Source organism: Pleurodeles waltl, chromosome 2_1 (assembly GCF_031143425.1).
Source record: "Pleurodeles waltl isolate 20211129_DDA chromosome 2_1, aPleWal1.hap1.20221129, whole genome shotgun sequence".
Taxonomy (NCBI): Eukaryota; Metazoa; Chordata; class Amphibia; order Caudata; family Salamandridae; genus Pleurodeles; species Pleurodeles waltl.
This window is the reverse complement of record NC_090438.1, coordinates 333,562,976-333,582,955: the sequence shown is the minus strand read 5'-3', so window position 1 is coordinate 333,582,955 and position 19,980 is coordinate 333,562,976. Positions and strand designations below refer to the sequence as shown.

Genomic DNA, 19,980 nt, shown 5'->3' with positions numbered 1-19,980 from the left:
AGAAAAAAATGTTTGGTTGCTTTCATCATAATTGTCAAATAGTGTATATCTGTTTAACCTTTCAATAAGCTGCTTTTTGCCAAACTATAAAAGCCCTTGTTTTATCTTTTACTATGACAACACTGTAGTAGACCACTTAGAAATCATCCCATCTAACCCTATCTGGCATATAAAACATAGCAGCCAACATGAATGGACTGTATCACATTACTGTTTAAAATTCTGCCTAACCATTCCTGTCTTTCTGCACATCATCTTCAGATGCTAAGTTACACAGTTGCCAAGTTACAGTGTACAAGGCTGTCTCTTTCTAAGTATCATTTTCCAAAGTCTGTCTCTACTCCTCCTCAAATCATTTCAACACCAAAGCTACAGTCCACAGAAGCCTGCAGCTGACCCACCCCTTTGGAGTTCTCTGAGATACCAAAGACACTGTACTCCAATGTCACACAGGTTACAGGTTCTTCTGACAGATATTCTTGAATTTACTTCTTAGATTTGTATTCTCATTTAAAATGTATTTGTTCTTCCTAATTGCCCGTTGTTCGATGCATACTTCTGTTTACGTCAGGATTTAACACCCACAAGACTAAATGCAATTACAAAAATCCACCCATTAATATCATCACAATAGTGTAATAGTTGTACTAAACTAACTTTTATTTTATTGTAAGCGAAAAAATTAAATGTTCATATTGCCTGCCATTGCATTTAATAGATCAGTATTTTTCCCTTCATGTATGGCATTGACTCCTGAAATGGGAAACAGCCATTAGAATCCCTGTGTGAGTGAATGATGGAAACTAGTGCCATCTATTCCTTAAAGGTTATTAATTTGTTTTTAAAAAAAACTGACAGGTATGTTAATAGGACAGTGTACATGTTGATACTCCTCATTGTGAAGCAGATTTAGTTAGTTGTAGAATTTATACGGCACACAGTTCTGCTAAGGCTACCTGATGGTGATGGACTGCAAACGGGTGCCTAAAATAACTAAATCAGGTAAGAAATTGTTTTCTACAGCCTGCAGAATGTTGAGCGAATCAGTGAAGATGTGCTCCATAGTAATCTATGCATCTCCCGTCCTCTCTCCATTTCATCTCGTAGGGGCAACAGTCTTCCTTTACCCAAGCAAATACTCCTCCAAGGAATGTAACCAGTATCCTCCTTAGTACAAAGGAAATATGCTACCACATAAAAACTCTTTAATGATGCCCAGGCATCTTGAATTTCTTGGGAGCTAGTGAATATCTCTCCCTGTATGGCGTATGTTTTTTTCTTTAGCCCATGCACCACCTGGACAGTAGTTTTCTGAGCCAGCTGTAACAGTGCTATTCTTGATTTGTTTTGGTTGTTGATGCTGCTTTATGAGGTCTTTGATGCCATTATAATCAATAGAAGAGAAGCATAATTTTTCGTAAGATGTGGATGTTTAATGTCTCACGTGGGGGGTCCGGGATAGTGTAAAGCATTCCTGGGAGAATGATGCAGGCATGTGAAGGGCAATGCCTTGAAAATCAACAGAGATAAATCATTATTTAGAAGTTGACATGGAATCCTGTGACTGGCCCTGCACCGGAGTGTCTTTTATTAGCTAAAATTTTGTAGCCCAGGGTTCGTACCCCACAGATGAGCAGTCTTTTACAGATGGCACTACATAGTTGGTGCCATAGCTTGGTGAAAACACTGAGAGTGCCGGTATATGCATTGGCTAAACCACTGATGGGATGGCCTCATGGATCCCCAGTCAGTTGCTTTACTGCAGCCCAGCTCCAGGCTTGGGCTGTGGCTGGTGTGAAGACAGTAGGGTATTGCTTTGAGATGGGAACTCTTATCCCACTGGAGTGGCTCTTGGAACAATATACCTTTCCGAGGGGCCAGTTTCTGACTTATGAAGCATTAACGAGCACATATGTAGAACAGTGGATTGCAGGGAGAGAGGAACCCCCACGACACTCTGTCCATCAGCTATTATTTAGTACTTGGTTCAGGGAGACAACAGGAGATATGAGTCAGAGGCCAGTGGAGACACTTGGGGGCTCGATGGACTGGCATCCTAGACTGTGAATTCCCCGATAGAGAGTGGGGCAGAATGATTGCTTACCCCCCAGCAAATCTCTCACAATTCAAGGCTGAAATATGCCAAATTTAATTTTCTACATATGACGTACCTTACCCCGCACCTACTGCAAGATATATACGGAGGGGAGAACTGGGAATGCCGGAGATGCCAAGTATTAGATACAGATTTTACACACAACTTGAAACTGCCCAACACTTCAGGCCTACCGGAATGCAGTTGTAGGGCACCTTCAAGAGATGCTCCGACGCACCTTACCTTTGACATTAGGGACATGTCTTAAATGGAGCTTTTCTAGGCTGAAAAAGCATGAAGCATGAAGATTTCTAGATCCGGCCCTCACATTACCCAAGTGCAAGATTGCACTGGCATGGAAGTCTAGGACTGGACCTGTGTTGGACACATTTGTAAGGGATGTCACAACCTGGGCCAGGGCTGAGGGGACCATACTGCGGAGAGAAGATGCCAGAGGAATTCAGAGAAAACCTACTAAGTAACTGTGGAAGGTGATACTAGAGAGCTGGAAACGTACGAATGGACCCACAGGTACCGATCAGACAGACTCAGAGGACAGCAAAACAGATAGTGGGAAACAACCCCCATGCTGAGGACTAAGACCAACCCCCGCGTGCCAAGAGTTGTTCCTCATAATTCACCCCCCAGATGAGTTATATAAATGGATAGACTAACTCCCAAACCCCCCCCTCCCCCGAGACATTGTAGTATACCCACATGAGATACTAGCGCACAAGATAAAGCGGTCAATAGTAGTCACTCCCAATGGGTCCACACACTGTACCAAATGAAAAATAGTTCCCAGAGGCTTTAAGTTTGTTTGTTTGCTAGTTAGTGAAATGTTACCTGTACATGGTTCTTTTTCCCCAAGGGCCAGCAGACCCTTTTGCAGAAAACAAGGTATCAAATACCCTGAGGCACGACAGTGAAACCAAATGGCCCAGCATTGATGCTTAACCTACTTTCAGCCAATGTAAGCCCTCTGCCTTATTCTGAGAGCACAATATTGAGACAGCATAGCTGTTAGACATATCCAAGAGGGGAGGGAAGGACGAGACAGATGAACACTGGAAACTGAGTTATTCTGTGTTGGTCCAAACTGCTATTAACTATTGTATGGATTGTATGCATCTTGATATTATAATTGTACCACTTGTGAGAAACTGGGGTATTGTTGTAAATGTTAATAAAATATATTGAAAAAAAAGTTGACATGGAGGTTTGAGGTGATAGATGTTAGTGGATGTTCACCATTGGTGAGAAGGTGATGCAAGTTTGCAGGAGGCAAGGTTCTTTCAAGCCAGTGGAACTAATATACAGGCAAGTATCTGCAGAATATAGAAGTCTTATCTTACCATACCAAGAGTTCCTATATCTAACCTGTCTCGCCCTGACAGGTTCAAGGTAGGCTGAATACTTGTAGAGTAAATGTCCTCTATCTTAATATTAACAGCAAAGAAGCAAAGGGAGAGATGAGGATTGAGAGTAGAGTGATCAGAAGAGGTGTTGATAGGAAGAGCGAGCAACAACAGAAAGCTGATCTGCATAAGTGTGTGTGTGGGCCCCCCATTTGCTTCTTACTAGTCCTCCATTGCGATCACTTCATGAGTAGTTAGTCAAGATTTGATCTTATGGATAGCAATTATGGTAAATCCTTCATTTTTGCAAGGCAGCATGGCTCCGTCTCCCTGATTTGTCCTGAGTGAGGTCCCATAAGTGGAGTGTTAGAGGGTTCTAGTGAATCATTAATGATGGAGTGCCGAACAGGGCCTCAAGGTGCGAGGGGCGAGAGAGGAATATTGATACTTCCCTATATATGAAGGGTAGCATGAATGCTTCAGGTATAATGTGCATGGCTTTGGCCAGGGAACAGTGGGGGGCAGATCGTTGCTGGTGGCAACTGTTTTCAGGTATGATGGTTGTCAGAAAGTTATCCAGATGGGGAGGGGTGAGCTCTGGGTGTTTGAGGTGCACTGTCTGTTCAGGGCTTACATTCTACCTTGTAAACGGGTGAAGGTGTATATCTCCTAATTAGCCTCATGTCACCAGTCAGAAAATTGCCCCAAATCCCCTCATATCTTTACCTTATCAATCAGTTTGTATGTGGTTCGTTTATGAAGTGACACTCTGTGAAGTTCAATGAGCCATTCGTTGGGTACACAGGCTGTTGCCAGTGGTGTAAAATGTAAACTTTTGTAACTGCTAACAATGTGGTTGACTAGCAGTGTGACTGCATGTCCAGGTCTACGTCATGAGACAGTGCTAAGTGCACCAAGGGACATGCATAATGGGAGTGGCAGCTTTGGAGGTGGGCCCATACTGCCTTCCAGTACGCTTGTAAGCCTGGGCAGGACCAGTGTATGTGGTATGGGTGCCATTACCTGTGGTGCATCTCATCAATGGTCATAAGGTAGCATTTGTGCATGATACAGTCTCTGTGGGAGCCAGTACAATTCATTTAGAATGTTAAAATATGGAAAAGTCAGACTAGCTTCTGTAAGAACCCTGTCATGGTATAAGAGTAATGTCGCCCAGTCTTCAGGGGAATATTCCCTGCCAAGGATTGTATGCTATTTGATCCCGATGAGGGAAGGGTAGGGCCTGAGTGCTGAACATTTATGAGAACTCCATAGAGTCTCAATACTATGGCCATCTTATGGCTCCAGAGCCATTTAGCATATTGATTTCGATTTGGCAGGTGGAGGTCATGTAATAGTGCAGTGTCCGTTCTGTGGTATTGGAAGTGCATGAGAATTATTTTTTCTTAAAGCCTGAAAGCCCATCTGTAAGGAAATGCCTCCTTGGCATGGTTACCCCCTAACCTTTTGCCTTTGCTGATACTAAGTTTTGATTGAAAGTGTGCTTGGACCCTGCTAACCAGGCCCCAGCACCAGTGTTCTTTCCCTAAACTGTACCTTTGTCTCCACAATTGGCACTGCCCTGGCACTCAGATAAGTCCCTTGTAACTGGTACCCCTGGTACCATGAGCCCTGATGCCAGGGAAGGTCTATAAGGGCTGCAGCATGTCTTATGCCACCCTGGGGACCCCTCACTCAGCACATGCACACTGCCTCACAGCTTGTATGTGCTGGTGGGGAGAAAAAGACTAAGTCAGCATGGCACTCCCCTCAGAGTGCCATGCCAACCTCACACTGCCTGTGGCATAGGTAAGTCACCACTCTAGCAGGCCTTACAGCCCTAAGGCAGGGTGCACCATACCATAGGTGAGGGCATATGTGCATGAGCACTGTGCTCCTACAGTGTCTAAGCAAAACCTTAGACATTGTAAGTGCAGGGTAGCCATAAGAGTTTATGGCCTGAGAGTTTGTCAAACACTAACTCCACAGTTCCATAATGGCTACACTGAAATCTGGGAAGTTTGGTATAAACTTTCTCAGCACAATAAATGCACACTGATGGTAGTGTGCTATTTATTGTAACATACACCCAGAGGGCATCTTAGAGATTCACCCTGAATACCAATCCGACTTCTAGTGTAGGCTGACCAGTTTCTGCCAGCCTGCCACACACCAGACATGTTGCTGGCCACATGGGGAGAGTGCCTTTGTCACTCTGTGGCCAGGAACAAAGCCTGCAGTGGGTGGAGGTGCTTCACACCTCCCCCTGCAAGAATTGTAACACCTGGCGGTGAGCCTCAAAGGCACACCCCTTTTGTTACAGCGCCCCAAGGCATCCCAGCTAGTGGAGATGCCCGCCCCTCTGGCCGCTGCCCCCACTCTTGGCGGCAAGGCTGGAGGAGATAATGAGAAAAACAAGGAGTAGTCGCCCACCAGTCAGGACAACCTCTAAGGTGTCCTGTGCTGAGGTGACCCCTGCCTTTCGAAATCCTCCATCTTAGTTTTGGAGGATTCCCCCAATAGGATTAGGGATGTGCCCCCCTCCCCACAGGGTGGAGGCACAAAGAGGGTGTAGCCACCCTCAAGGACAGTAGCCATTGGCTACTGCCCTCCCAGACCTAAACACCCCCCTAAATTCAGTATTTAGGGGCACCCCAGAACCCAGGAAATCAGATTTCTACAGCCTGAAGAAACAAGGACTGCTGACCTACAAGCCTGCAGAGAAGACGGACGACGACAACTGCTTTGGCCCCATCCCTACCGGCCTGTCTCCAACTTCGAAAACCTGCAACCAGCGACGCATCCGACAGGGTCCAGCGACCTCTGAAGCCTCGGAGGACTGCCCTGGACTAAAGGACCAAGAAACTCCAGTGAGCAGCGGCCCTGCTCAAAACCAGCTACTTCTTTGCAACAAAGAAGCAACTTCCAAAGACTGCACGTTTCCCGCCGGAAGTGTGAGACTTCACACTCTGCACCCGACGCCCCCAGCTCTAGATCCAGAGAACCAACACCACAGGGAGGACTCCCCGGCGACTGCGAGTCCGTGAGTAGCCAGAGACGACCCCCCCCAGGTCCCCCACAGCGACACCTGCAGAGACAATCCAGAGGCTCTCCCGGACCGCGACTGCCTGTAACAAGGGACCGACTCCTGGAACCAGCACTGCACCCGCAGCCCCCAGGACCTGAAGGAACTGAACTTCTGCGCAGGAGTGGCCCCCAGGCAACCCTCTGCCTAGCCCATGTGGTGGCTGTCCTGAGAAGCCCCCCCCCCCCCCCCCTGTGCCTGCCTGCACCGCTAGAGTGACCCCCGGGTCCCTCCATTGAAACCAATACAAAACCCGACGGCTGCTTTGCACACTGCACCCGGTCGCCCCTGTGCCGCTGTGGGTGTGTTTTGTGTGCGTACTTGTCCGTCCCCCCCCCCCCCCCCCAGTGCTCTACAAACCCCCCTGGTCTGCCCCTTGAGGACGCAGGTACTTACCTGCTGGCAGACTGGAACTGGAGCACCCCTGTTCTCCCTAGGTGCCTATGTGTTTTGGGCACCTCTTTGACCTCTGCACCTGACCGGCTCTGAGATGCTGGTGTGGTAACTTTGGGGTTGCCTTGAACCCCCTACGGTGGGCTGCCTATGCCCCAGGACTGAGACTTGTAAGTGTTTTACTTACCTCACAAACTAACCTTTACTTACCTCCCCCGGGAACTGTTAATTTTTGCACTGTGTCCACTTTGAAAATAGCTTATTGCCATTTTTACAAAGACTATATATGATATTGCTTTTATTCAAAGTTCCTAAGTTATCTAAGTGAAGTACCTTGCATTTTATGTGTTTACTTCAAATCCTGAACCTGTGGTTCTTAAAATAAACTAGGAAAATATATTTTTCTATAGTAAAACCTATTGACCTGGAGTAAGTCTCTGATTGTGTGTTCCTCATTTATTGCCTGTGTGTGTACCACACATGCTTAACACTACCCTCTGATAAGCCTACTGCTCGACCACACTACCACAAAATAGAGCATTAGAATTATCTAATTTTGCCACTATCTTACCTCTAAGGGGAACCCTTGGACTCTGTGCACACTATTTCTTACTTTGAAATAGTATATACAGAGCCAACTTCCTACACCATCCATGTTAAATAAGATAGTACAGAGTGGGACATCGCAGTAGGGGGGGCAGAATATGTTTCTGGTGTCAGAGCAACACTGGGACATTGGGGAAGGGGGTAGTCGACGTGCAAAGTTGGTTAGTCACAGCGGCAGAGACATCAGAGCTTGGGAACAATAGCCCACTACATAGGTGTCTTGATAGGCAAGGAGTGGTGTATCTTCAGCCTGGTGCCAGTTGGAGTGGTCAGGAGGGTGTGGGAGTAAATTATCCAGCATTGTGCACTGACTGCAGTGGACAATAACTTTCAACTGCTCAGCAAACCTTGACACTCTGGTGCCCAGGGAGCGCTGCCAAGTTCTGAGACTGAAACCACGGTATGAGGCAAGAGGCCGAGCAGTTTATAAGGCAACAGGGATGGCACTGGCAGCTTACAGGGACCCTTTCAGTGGCATGGGTTGGGGCCAAGGGACACCACTGGTGCGCTGCAGCCACCCCACCTCCCACAGCCACCTCCCAAAGTCCCAGAGGGTCTCCTAGAAACTGCTAGGAGAAGAGTGCAACTTGGCCTTGCCAAAAACTGAGATGGATGGAAGGTCCTATGAGTAAGACTACTTACGCTCCACTGTCATAGCACTAGCCCAGCCCTGTCTCAGTCTTAGGCGGAATCACTGATTACTCTATCCAATCCCTCTCTCGCCAAAGGTCAGACGCTTCTGGTTGTGGTGGGGTGGAGGGGCACAATGCCTTACGGTGCACCAGTGTTCTGTGATGGACTTGGGCGGCTGTGTCTGTTCCGCTTCAATAGAGTGTCATAGAATGACTGCAGTTGTCCCGGATGGCTAATTTGGTAGTGCAGCATCGTATGGTTACTAGTATTACTGCGGGATCAAGGTGGCCAAATTGAAACACTTCCTGTCGGAGGCGAGGGCGCTGTCTCTGGAGGAGTGTCTACCATCATATGGATCATTCTGCCTTCAAGATAGTATGACCCCCCTTTCTGTTTCACTGCTTGTAATACAGACGTGGCATGTGGGTATCTCAGGAGGCCACCTATGATTACCCTGTGTGCCCTCTGAAACTCAAGCAGCACAGGGAAGGTGATAAAAAGCAGAGCTGGCCACCTGAACATATCATCCTCCTGCATGCCCTTCGGTATTCCTTATAAGCATATGTTGTCCCATCAGGAACAGTCTTCCAACTCCTGCTCTTTTCTCTGTAGGCAAAGGATGTCTGTTCTCCAGTCCATTTGTGCGGTATACCCCCTGTTTAGTTCATCCAGTTGCTTGTCAGCATAATCAAGTCACTTGTGTATAGGAGAAGGGTCTAAGTGGAGGTATTTAAGGTTAATTGCCAAGTCAATAGTGGTGTTGAAGGCGGCATCTTGGAACTCATAATTGTAACTTACTTGATGATAGTGGCCATCATGGTTTACACCATTGTGTCGTCTGGTTTTGCTGTGACAAGTGCTGTCCCTCCGATACGGCTTGACAAAGGACAGCTGCTGAGTCCCTTTGGAGCCAGGCATAGGTGCCTGTGGACAATAGATGGCTCAGGGACGCCCTAAACTGCGTATGCACTGTGTCCAAGCAGAACGATTCCTGGTTTGAAATGGCCTAGCATGCAGTATGGCCGGGACAGTGGTAGCAATGGAATAGCTCAACTGTGCTTTCTTGGAGTGTGAGACCTTGCATAGGAATGTCCATGTACCACGATCTCTGTAGGCAGAGGTCCACCTCTGTGATGAGTATGGGTGCGTGCACTCCCTTTAGTGGGCCGCTTATCAGGCACTTGGCAGAACACCGCTCTTGCCAGCTGTTGGCAGATTTGTACATCCGTGAGTAGGCTGATGATATGCTCCGTGCCGCAGCTGGCAGCACATGTAAGCCTCCGGGTTATCTATCCCACCATATGAGGGTAGTGCACAGAGGTAGGTCATGGTGCTATTCCCTCTCAGCACCGGGTCACAGGCTATGAAGTGTGAACTCCGCAATTGTTGCAGGTAAGGCACAGCATAGCTGGAAGGGAGGAACCAGGGACACTGTCTGCACCACCTACTGGGTGAGAGTCCCTCATGCAGGCCGAGTAGCATGTAAAGGGTGATGAGGTGGGTACAGCCTGCAGGTTGAGTATTGGATGGGCAATAAACACAAAAGGGTATGGGGTTCACTAATGATACAGAGCTATAACCACAGGAGATTATCCACGGGCTCCTAGACCTCACTGGGTGTCAAAACATGGACAAGTACTGTGGGGTGGTGATGGATAGGGGGAGGGGGTATTTCCTTTACGGACTAGGTAGTCTCACACGCTATATAGTGTCATGCTTCATCATTTGACCACCTAGCCCCACCCAGGTAGGACAGTGCTACCTGGGCGGACTCAACCTCACCGTTAAAGGAACGGGAGGGAGTGCGTAAATTATTTTTTTTTTTATCTGGAGTTAGTGGGATCTAGCTAAGCTAGGAGAAGATATAAAAACACCTAGGCAGCTACCGGTGTGTAATCTACACTTTTCATAGTGGTGTCTGCTGGTGTATTAAAAACAAGGGTGGGGCACCAAAGTGAGAGTAAGGACTCACTGGGTCCCCTATCTAAAAAATGGCCGATATGTTTCTGCCCTCTACAATGAGCCAAGGAAGGTCTGGGGGCATTCTTCAGGGCCTAGGATCCCTAAACATCATGCAATGCCCAAACAAACATCCACACTCAATAAGAGAGTGGGAAGGAACTAATAATTGAAGGGGCCTACCTGTGGCAAGGAACTACCTAGCGAGGCCTGGAGGAACAGAAACGTGGATAACGTTATGTGAAAAACAACAACACAGCACAGCAAAACACACAACGAGGGGTGCCACAGCAAGCCAAAGTCATGCAATGTATGCGGTGAAACATATATCTACCGACAGAATAATACCTTACCCCAATATCTAAGGCTACTGGCCTTCGATTCCAGGAGGAGGAGTGTCCCCTTATAGTCACACTCTGGGGGGAAGAGGAAAAATAAAGACATAGGCAGGGTAAAGATAGGAGTACCTCTTTAAAAATGGCCAGAAGGATAACAGTTAGTATCCACACAGATAATAAGAACCTGTAGTGAGGCAAATTCTCAAACAGAGCAAGGAAAACGGTAACCAAAAAATTCTGGAACCGAGGTCAGGGCATGGCGTCTAGGCCCCTGGCCGGTGACAGAGACGAGGGTTTAAGCGACGTAAAGTACACTAAAATGAAAGTACTACAGTCGAATGTAATAAAGTAAACCAAGCTGTAGAGAAGTACAATAAAATGCACACACTACTGGGAACAACACACATTTTATCTAGGCCAACCAAAATCTTATCTGTGGCGTGGCCGAAGTTGAAGATCTCAAAAGCGACAGATGAGTAAGTGATCCTGCTCACTGTGCGCCTAGCCCGACCCCTCGCTGGACCGCTTGAGGTGCGTGGTACAGCGTGGGGGCTGTTTAAATAGTGTAAGTGATGAGGAGATAATCGAAATCCCCTGCGTGTCCTGTGCCTGGCTGGCTCCGGCCGGTTAACCGTGACCGGCAAACTGGGCGCGTCAGGATGACGTGGCATGGCGTTCAGGACGCTGGGAAATGGAGTTCCCAGTGTCCATTGAGGCTGGCGCGTGACGCGGCGCATTTAAGGCGCTAAGTAGGCTTGGGAACGTAGTCCCCAGTCTCAAAAGTCAGCCTCCTGATCCGTATAGCGTGGAGGAAGTAAGAATGGGGGGGGGAAACAGGAAAGACAAACACGACGGGGGAGAGGAAAAAACAGGGAGGCACGGGGGGGGGGGGCAAGGGGAAAAGGGAAGGGGGAAAAAAGAAGAAAGAAATAGGGGGAAAGAGAAAAAAGAGAAAAGGAAGGGGAAGGTGGGGGGAGAGAAAACAGAAAGGAGAGATGACATGAAGGGGGAAAAAGGAAAGAAAGGAAAAGAGGGGGGTTCCTTAGGGGAATGGGTCGGGGGAGTTGGGGGTGGGGGGATTGGGAGAAAAAAGGGAAAGAGAGGAAACCGGACGGGGTGGCAGGGAAAAAGGGGTGAGAAAAGGCGGGAAATGAAGGGGGAGAAAAGGGAAGAAGGGAGAGGGGAACCACAGGGAAGTGGGGAATATCAACAGATACTCAGGCAGGGGAAAGAGCTACTATGCCCACGAATACCTAGAACTAACTGAATTATTGGTAGTATAAGTATTAAAGGTGTGGTCATTTATTGAGTGAGGACCAAGGTATGTAGTCATTCAAACCACTGGTGTCTGTGTGTAGTCTCCAGACCCAGCGTTGTTCGTAATAGAGTAACTTCTGTGGCATGTTGTTGGTTGTAGGTGGCAGCTGTTCTAACACAATCCATCTCATGTCGTCTGGGGAATGTTTTTTTGCGACATAATGGCTTGTCAGTTTTGTGGCGTCCCGTTTACACCTTATAGTGCTCCTGTGTTCACAAATGCGGGTGCTGACCTTTCTTGTTGTCATCCCGATGTATTTAAGCTGACAGGGGCACTTAATCATGTAAATTACATTCTTGCTGTTACAGTTTGTGAGTGCTTCTAGTACCCACCGTGTTTTTAGAGCAAGTTCCACAGTGGTGGATTTCTGTGTGAATATACACACACTGCAGTGGCTGGCTGGTGGAGGTAGGTGCCAGAGGGTCAGATGTTTGGTAGGGAGTTTGTTAGTAGGTCTGGTATGGACTACCATATCACTTATGTTGGTGGCTCTTTTGAAGGCGTGTAGTGGTTGCTGGAAAGGGAGACCGCCTGATGTTAAAATCTCCCAGTCATCTCTGATGATCGTCTGGATTTTATTAGATAGTGGATTGAACGTGGTTACACACACTATCTGTTCCGTCTTGGGTTTGCCAGTCCGGGGTTGTAATAGTTGGTCTCTGTTGTTATTTTGTGCTCTTTTATATGCTCTCCTGACAAGGTGTGCAGGATACTCTCTTTCTTGTAGTTTCGTGGATAGATTACTAGCGTGTTTATTATAGTCTGAGAGATTTGAGCAGTTACGTCGTAGACTTACTAACTGCCCCACGGGTAGGTTCTCCCTCAGGGATCTCGGGTGATAGCTCTTAAATTGTAGCAAATTGTTCCGGTCTGTAGGTTTGTGGTAGACCTCAGTTACCAGTGAACCATTACTTTCACGGGTTAGGAGACCCAGAAAAGGCAGCTGGTCATCACCGATGTTCATAGTGAATTTCAGAAACGGGTTTGCCGTATTGAGCCAGGCTACGAATGTATGCGCCTCTTCTCTTGAGCCTGTCCAGATGAGCAGAATATCATCAATGTACCGTTTCCATAGCTTAATCTGCTCCAGGAAGGGATTTTCTTCATGGAGAACCACCTGTCTCTCAAAGGCCAAACTAGGGGCAAAGGTATTACCCATGGATGTCCCCTGTATCTGAAGGTAGAACTAGTTTTCAAATTCAAAATAGTTCCTTGTCAAAGCCAGGTGTGCTAGGTCTAGTATGAACTCAGGGGGTGTCCGTGAGTCACTCCTGTTAGCTTCCAGAAGCTTGCATATGACCCTTAGAGTTGCTTCCTGTGGGATGTTGGTGTAGAGTGATTCGACATCCAATGTGAACAGGAGTTCAGCGTTTTTGTCAAAGGGCATTGAGTCTAGGAGAACCATGGCATCTGTAGTGTCTTTCAGGTAAGTGGGGATCTGCTTCACTAATGGTTGAAGGAAGAAATCGCAAAACTGGGACAATGGTTCAAGAATAGAGCCAGTCCCAGACACAATAGGCCTATCGGGAGGGGGGGATCTTCCCTTTGTGTATTTTAGGAAGAATGTAGAAGTAAGGTATCTTGGGATTGGATTGTGTCAGAAATGCTGCTTCATGTCTGGTCAGCCAGTCGTTATAGATTCCTCTATTCACTAGGAAGGAAATTGCTTCCTGGATGTCTGGGGTAGGATTTCGAGATAGACGTTTGTAATGTTGTGCGTTGTCTAGTAGGCGCTGGCGCTCTTCTTTGTACATTGTCAATGGTAGAATTACCGTTGCCCCACCTTTGTCGGGTGGTTTTATGATAATGGAGTGGTCTGAAGTTAGACGTTTCAATGCTGCTAGTTCGTCTGAGCTCATGTTGTGAAATGTGTCATTCACAGATCCTGCAAGCCTGTTGATTTTGCGGGACACAGATTTCTCGAAGGCTAATACTTCGGGAGGCATTTGTCCAGTAGTAGGACAAATGGTGGATTTAGGACGCAGGCCTGTGTTGCGATCTGGTTCAACAAAATTTCCTTCAAGGGAAAACGTTTTGAGGCGGATTTTGCGGAACAACTCGGCAATTTTGGTTCTGATCTTGAAGAGGTCTATTTTGGGGGTAGGACAAAATTGAGGCATTTGTTTAGTGCCTTAGACTCAAGGTAGTCAATAGTTCTTTGCTTAAATTCACAGTTATCTCATAGGTTGCTATGTTTTGTTTGTTCCCGGGGTGCTCTCCAGTTGAGCCTCGGGTGGTTCGTCTCTTGGTTTCCAATGTACCCCTTTCCTTTTTCCCTTTCCCCTCCCTTGGCCTCTGTCTAAAAAAGGGGGAGGCTGGTCAGGGAAAGACCATTGTGCTGAGTTTTGGGAAAAGGGGTGGGGGGAGGGGGGAGTTGAAAGTTAGTTGGGGGTCCATATTGAGCTGGCCAGCCCCATTGTTGGTTGATGGGATGTGGGGTAGGGGGGGCATCGTAGGTGGATAATTCCATCTCCCCTGGTATTGGCCGCGGTGCTGTCGTGTCTGAACTGGCGAGTCACTGTCAGTGTCCGAGCTGGTATTCCTATTGGAGGAATTACCGGACCTGATTTTGACACATATTCAGGATTGGTGTATGGGTACACTTCCTCTTGTGAGAACCGTTTCAGGTCTTTCTGGAATTTAGAGGTTTTTTGCTGGGTGAGAAATTCCCTATATTCATTCATATTCTTATTAGTTTCTTCCAGCTTTTTCTTAAAGGAGAGGATGCTTACGCCTGTTTTTAGATTGTTCTCACTAGTTTTTATCTGTATCAAAAGTGCTTCAGACAATCTGGTCGCTGTTTTAATTATCAGTATAAGTCAGTCTCAGTGCATTTCCATGCAATCAGAGCCCAGTCTTTTCTGAATTCTAGGTCCTCTAGGAAGATACGTGGCTCATTAGAAACAATGAGACTGTTGGGTGCCGTGTTACTACGTAAGTAATCTGTTAGAACGGCCCTGTGTAGAATCGTCTTCACCTGTGTCCGTTTAAGTTCTACTCGTGTATCCAAGTCCCCTAGTTGGGACAGGCTTTTTGAAAGTGCTGTATCGCCAAGAAGCGATGGTGCTGACAAAATTGCTGTCATCTCTTCATCATCAAAAGTGAGTCCCTCTGCCATGTTGGTGAGCATTGTCAGGAGGAACCCAAACTGCTATGTCTAAATGAAATCCCACGAGAGTGGGGGGGGATATTGGATGGGTACAGGGCCTCCGCAGGCCCCTGTGGCAGTATCACTGGTAGTATCATAGGTCTTATCTCCTGCCTCTTCTGCCACCTCCTTTACACCCACAGTGGAGGAGCATGAGTCGCAGGTTTTTGGAGGTGGGCATCGGCCTTCCGCAAGTGAAGAGGAAAGAGCAGCTCCCACATGCAGGATTCTGTCTGCCACAATAGTAGTTCTCTGTCACCATTGATACAGTCCGCTGTGGGGTAGAAAGACGAAGGGCCAGATTGCACTGCAATAGCACAGAGGACCAATCAAACTGGTAAAGAGTACCCTCAGTGTCCCAGAGAGGACCTGCTGGTTGTAGTTGATTCAGTCATGCAATGGTATGCTGAGGTAATATACATAGATTTCACCTCTCCCCAGGGAAATCCACACCCTCATGTGGTGGGTTCTCCACTCATGGACTGGTAATCAAGCCACTGGTCACTTGCGGCAGCAGACGGAGAGACAGAGAGAGTGGAGAGCCCTCTTAAGCATGTAGGTCGGCTGTACTGCTAACCAACCACCGGGATGACCTCCACTCCCCAGCTCAGTGGCACACAGGGTATCTCAATCCCTCTTGACTGTGGTTGCTCTGTCCCGCTGATGCCACAGTCTGTTGCAGATGCTCCCAGGCTATCGGGTGTCCTCTAGCATGCCACCAGCTTGGATCTTTGCAAGACACCAACCCTGCATGTTGCTCTTGAATAGAACGCTGCTTCGTCAGCTCAAAGTAGGAAGTACTGATCATGGTAATGAGAACATATAGTGTTGTAGCTGTTGTGGACAGATTCTTTACTCAGTAGCTTCTTAGTTGTTTCCATGTCTTTCTCCATTTCTCTTAAGTCTATGCAGATTCTAAAACACCTTTCCACATTTCACTCCTTTACTACACAGTCCTCTTAATAGTACTCTACTCCTCTGTTCGTCTGCATGTGTATTTATAATCTGTATCTTTAACAATGATTAACTATCTAAAACTACGTTCAGAAGACTATTAACATCACTATGCTGTCCTCTTCAGGCCATACCAATTTTAGGTATTGCCTACTGTAGGAAGTATGTACTATTTCAAAGTGAGAAATAGTGTGCACAGAGTCCAAGGGTTCCCCTTAGAGGTAAGATAGTGGCAAAAGTAGCTAATTCTAATGCTCTATTTTGTGGTAGTGTGGTCGAGCAGTAGGCTTATCAAAGGGTAGTGTTAAGCATTTGTTGTACACACACAGGCAATAAATGAGGAACACACACTCAAAGACTTACTCCAGGCCAATAGGTTTTTATATTGAAACATATCTTTTCTTAGTTTATTTTAAGAACCACAGGTTCAAGATTTACAATTAACACTTTAAATGTAAGGTACTTCACTTAGATACTTTAGGAACTTTGAATGAAAGCAATATCACATACAGTCTTTGTAAAAATGGCAATAAGCTATTTTTAAAGTGGACACACTGCAAAAATGAGCAGTTCCTGGGGGAGGTAAGTAAAGGTTAGTTTTGAAGGTAAGTAAAACACTTAAAAGTCTCAAGTTTGGGGCATAGGCAGCCCACCGTTGGGGGTTCAAGGCAATCCCAAACTTACCACAACAGTAGCTCAGGGCCAGTCAGGTGCAGAGGTCAAAGAGGTGCCCAAAACACATAGGTGCCTATGGAGAATAGGGGTGCTCCGGTTCCAGTCTGCCAGCAGGTAAGTACCTGTGTCCTCAGGGGGCAGACCGGGGGGGGTTTGTAGAGCACTGAGGGGGGACACAAGTAGGCACACAAAACACACCGTTTTATACCCTGAACCATCCTCTCTCCACTCGCTCCTGACTTCTATGAGTTTTGAAACTTAAACATCACTCAGGAATGCAGAGACATATTATCCAAAGCAAGAGCAGAGAGTGCGAACAAAACTTACAGACTAAAGTGGAAAAGTTTCTGTTCCTGGTGTCAACAGAGTAACTTGCACCCGTTTGAAGACTGTCCAAAACAGATTATACCTGATCTTCTGTCACTAGTCAAGTCAGGCCTTGTTCATACATCAATTAAGGTTCACCTTGCCATAATTTCAAGGTACAGATGTTCTACACAGACTACATCTCCCTTTTCCACAAGACTCGTTAACTAATTCATGAAAGGGCTCTTCAGAGCTTCCCCCTGAAATGGCATCTCAACTTGGTCCTCTCACAATTGACGAAATCCCGTTTCGAACCAATTCCCAACACTAACCTGAAGTTCCTCACGTGGAAGGTTGCTATACTACTCGCTCTCAAAGGACTTTATCTCACTGACTCAGAAGAGTCAGTGCGATACAGGCCTTTTTGACCCTGGAGCCTTTCCTACACTTCACAGACAAATATGTACTTCTTAGAACAGATAAACAACATGGATCCTACTGGGGTAACAAACTATACTGAAAGGAATTGCTGATAGCCGAATGAGAGGCAGAAACTCAGGAGACCTGTTTGCCTGGGTGAGGGATGGGAAGGCGAGAACAGTCAAGAAATGACAGTGGGAAAGAGAAGAAAATATTCCAGCACAAAAAACGTGGAGGCCTATTGGGGCACATCTAGCTTCTTACTATAGTTTCTCGCTGTCAGTCCTTCGGTGACTCATTCAGAGGCAGTGTGAAACAGTCTCAGTCCGTGAGGAACTGCAGGCATATAGGCGTTCACAGTTAAATGCTGAATAGCATAGCATGGCAAAAATGCAATTCCCCATAGAAAACTGTAAATAATGCTGTAAAGAAAATGAGTATAGTTATTTTAACTAGAGGGAAGAAGGCTAAAAACGATGCCACAGTTTGGTCCAAACAGTGGACATAGAGTTCAAAAATGAGTTTTAACAGTGGTCAAAAAATAATTTTTAGAGTTAGAAAATGGGTTGTATTTCAAGGCTTGGGGTCAGCAGTGGAACATAAAACAAACCTTTTTTTTATATGAATCTAGATTTATAAAAAAAAGAAAAAGAAAGAACACCTTAAAAGCGGTATATAGAATTGAGCTCCCAGAACTAACGTTCAAAGATCAAATGCTGTCTGGTGTTTTTCCCCATTACAGACAAAGAAGGGGATGTCCAGAAATGTTGCATAGCCACAGCTGACACTTAAGATTTTAATGCTCCGATGAATGCCTTCAAGCTTCTGATAGGTTGCAGCCCTTCTGCAAGATATTGGTTATTGAATACAGGTGATGATCCACCAGAGTGTGTCAGCTCTGCAGCTCAGATTTCACTGTTATAATCTGATTTGTTTTTATCGGACCTAGCATTGTCAAGACAAGCATACACAGCAATACCAGTCATAATTTTGTTATTCACTCTGGTCATATTGGCACTAAACAAGTCTCCCTATATTGTTGTATACATTGTTTTAACTGTACTCCTAACTGTAAAGGGATAGTTTCATTCCACATTATTAGTAAACCATTGAGATGTTTTTTTTTTTGTCTTCTGAAAGGTTGCCATTTAGAGACTATGTAAGACCATTAGGAACTATTGCTAAAAACAAACTATAATTTTTCATCTTGTTGTTGTGCATTGTTTCTAGGTACTCCTGCACAGTCTGTGTCAGTTTCAACAAAAGTTGGGAACCCCGTGCCACTAACAAGTCAAAGATTCACTGTGCAGATTCCTTCCTCTCAAACGTCAATCAAATCAGGTAAAGATCAGCACCTTTTTGCATTACCATCTACAGTATGTTGAAGATCCTGAAATGCTGCCAGGATTTGCTCTTCTTCTATTGAAGTATCACAAACAATTTCTTAGCATTCCCCTGCTGCTGGTACAATGTCTTCTTTTCCTTACGTAACCTTGGGGTAAAGAAATAAGCTTTCCCTTCTTTTCCTCACCCTCTGCTTCCCTGGGCGACATCACTGTGGTGTAAACAGGACCAACACATTCACTGTAACACATATTTATGGGCTACTGTTGACAACACTATGGCCCTCGCTTGTGCTTACACTATTTGTCAGTCATCTAACATGGGGTCCTGTTGTAGGGTCTGCTGCAAACTGGGATCCTGCAAAATCCTTAGTGCTATCTCTTCACTTTCTGTGCTTCACCCCCTCTACCCCTCCCCATCTCTACTCGCAGATACAGTCCAGCTGGTTGGCTCCAGTTCTCAGCTTGCACTTTGGGTTGTGTCCAAATCCCTAGATGTTGTTTTCAGCTGCCATTGTAGTGTTTCACCTATGTCTGCCTCTGCACTCAGCTGCCACTATTCTGAATTGTGACAGATCCGTGCCATCTCAAAACCCTCAAGGAGAGTGTGGTCCTTAGCCTTTGGTTATCAGACATTATTTTCCATCTGCTGGCAGGATGTAGAACCTTTACCTTCTACACTCTAACCTGTTGGTGACTGCCACCCAGAAGTATAAATGGCACCAGGGCTTTGTGGAGAGACATCCTTCCCCCCGGCTATCCAATTTAAACTGTAACAATATTGTAGTCCTGAGATCCTCATGGTAAACTACTTCTTTTACACTGTGCAGTACCTTTTAACCTCAGGGCTCATAGCAAGCGCCTCAGAGGAGTTTTATTTTAACATAACTCAAATTTATTAAAGGATATGAGTCAAACAACACTTCTTATTAAGCATGCAAGTGTAATTTAGGATAGGAGTGTTAAATTTTGCGCCGGAGCTCATATGGTAATGGGTGTTCAAAAGGGACATCATTACGGAAGCATTGGCTTGTGACGGAGATGTACCTGCCTGCTCTGATTTTGCATTTACCAGTAGGCACCACCAGGACATTGACTTTGGTAGAGCAGAATGAGTATGAAAATTGGTATTGGTTCTATTTATTCTGCAGGTAAAACATTGGAGGCTTTCCAAGATTTTGAATTCTGAGAAGAGCTCCCCGTTCATCAATGGCTTTTATTTACTTTCTTCAAGGTATGGCTTAAAGGGTTTGACAATGGTTATATTTAAGTCACAACCTTTAAGGCATAGCTTGAAAAAAGTGTCTTTTTTATTTTATTTTCGGTTAGCAGAGAGAACTAGTAATTCA

General features: G+C 46.1%; 1 protein-coding gene across 1 annotated transcript in view; it reads left to right on the top strand.

Moving 5' to 3' along the window:
* TAF9B (TATA-box binding protein associated factor 9b) overlaps positions 1 to 19,980 on the top strand; it is a 113,506-nt gene that overhangs the window by 87,713 nt on the left and 5,813 nt on the right. The window contains exon 6 of the mRNA XM_069212560.1: positions 18,519 to 18,629. Coding sequence (XP_069068661.1) covers positions 18,519 to 18,629 — 111 coding nt within the window. The remainder of the gene's footprint in view (positions 1 to 18,518; positions 18,630 to 19,980) is intronic.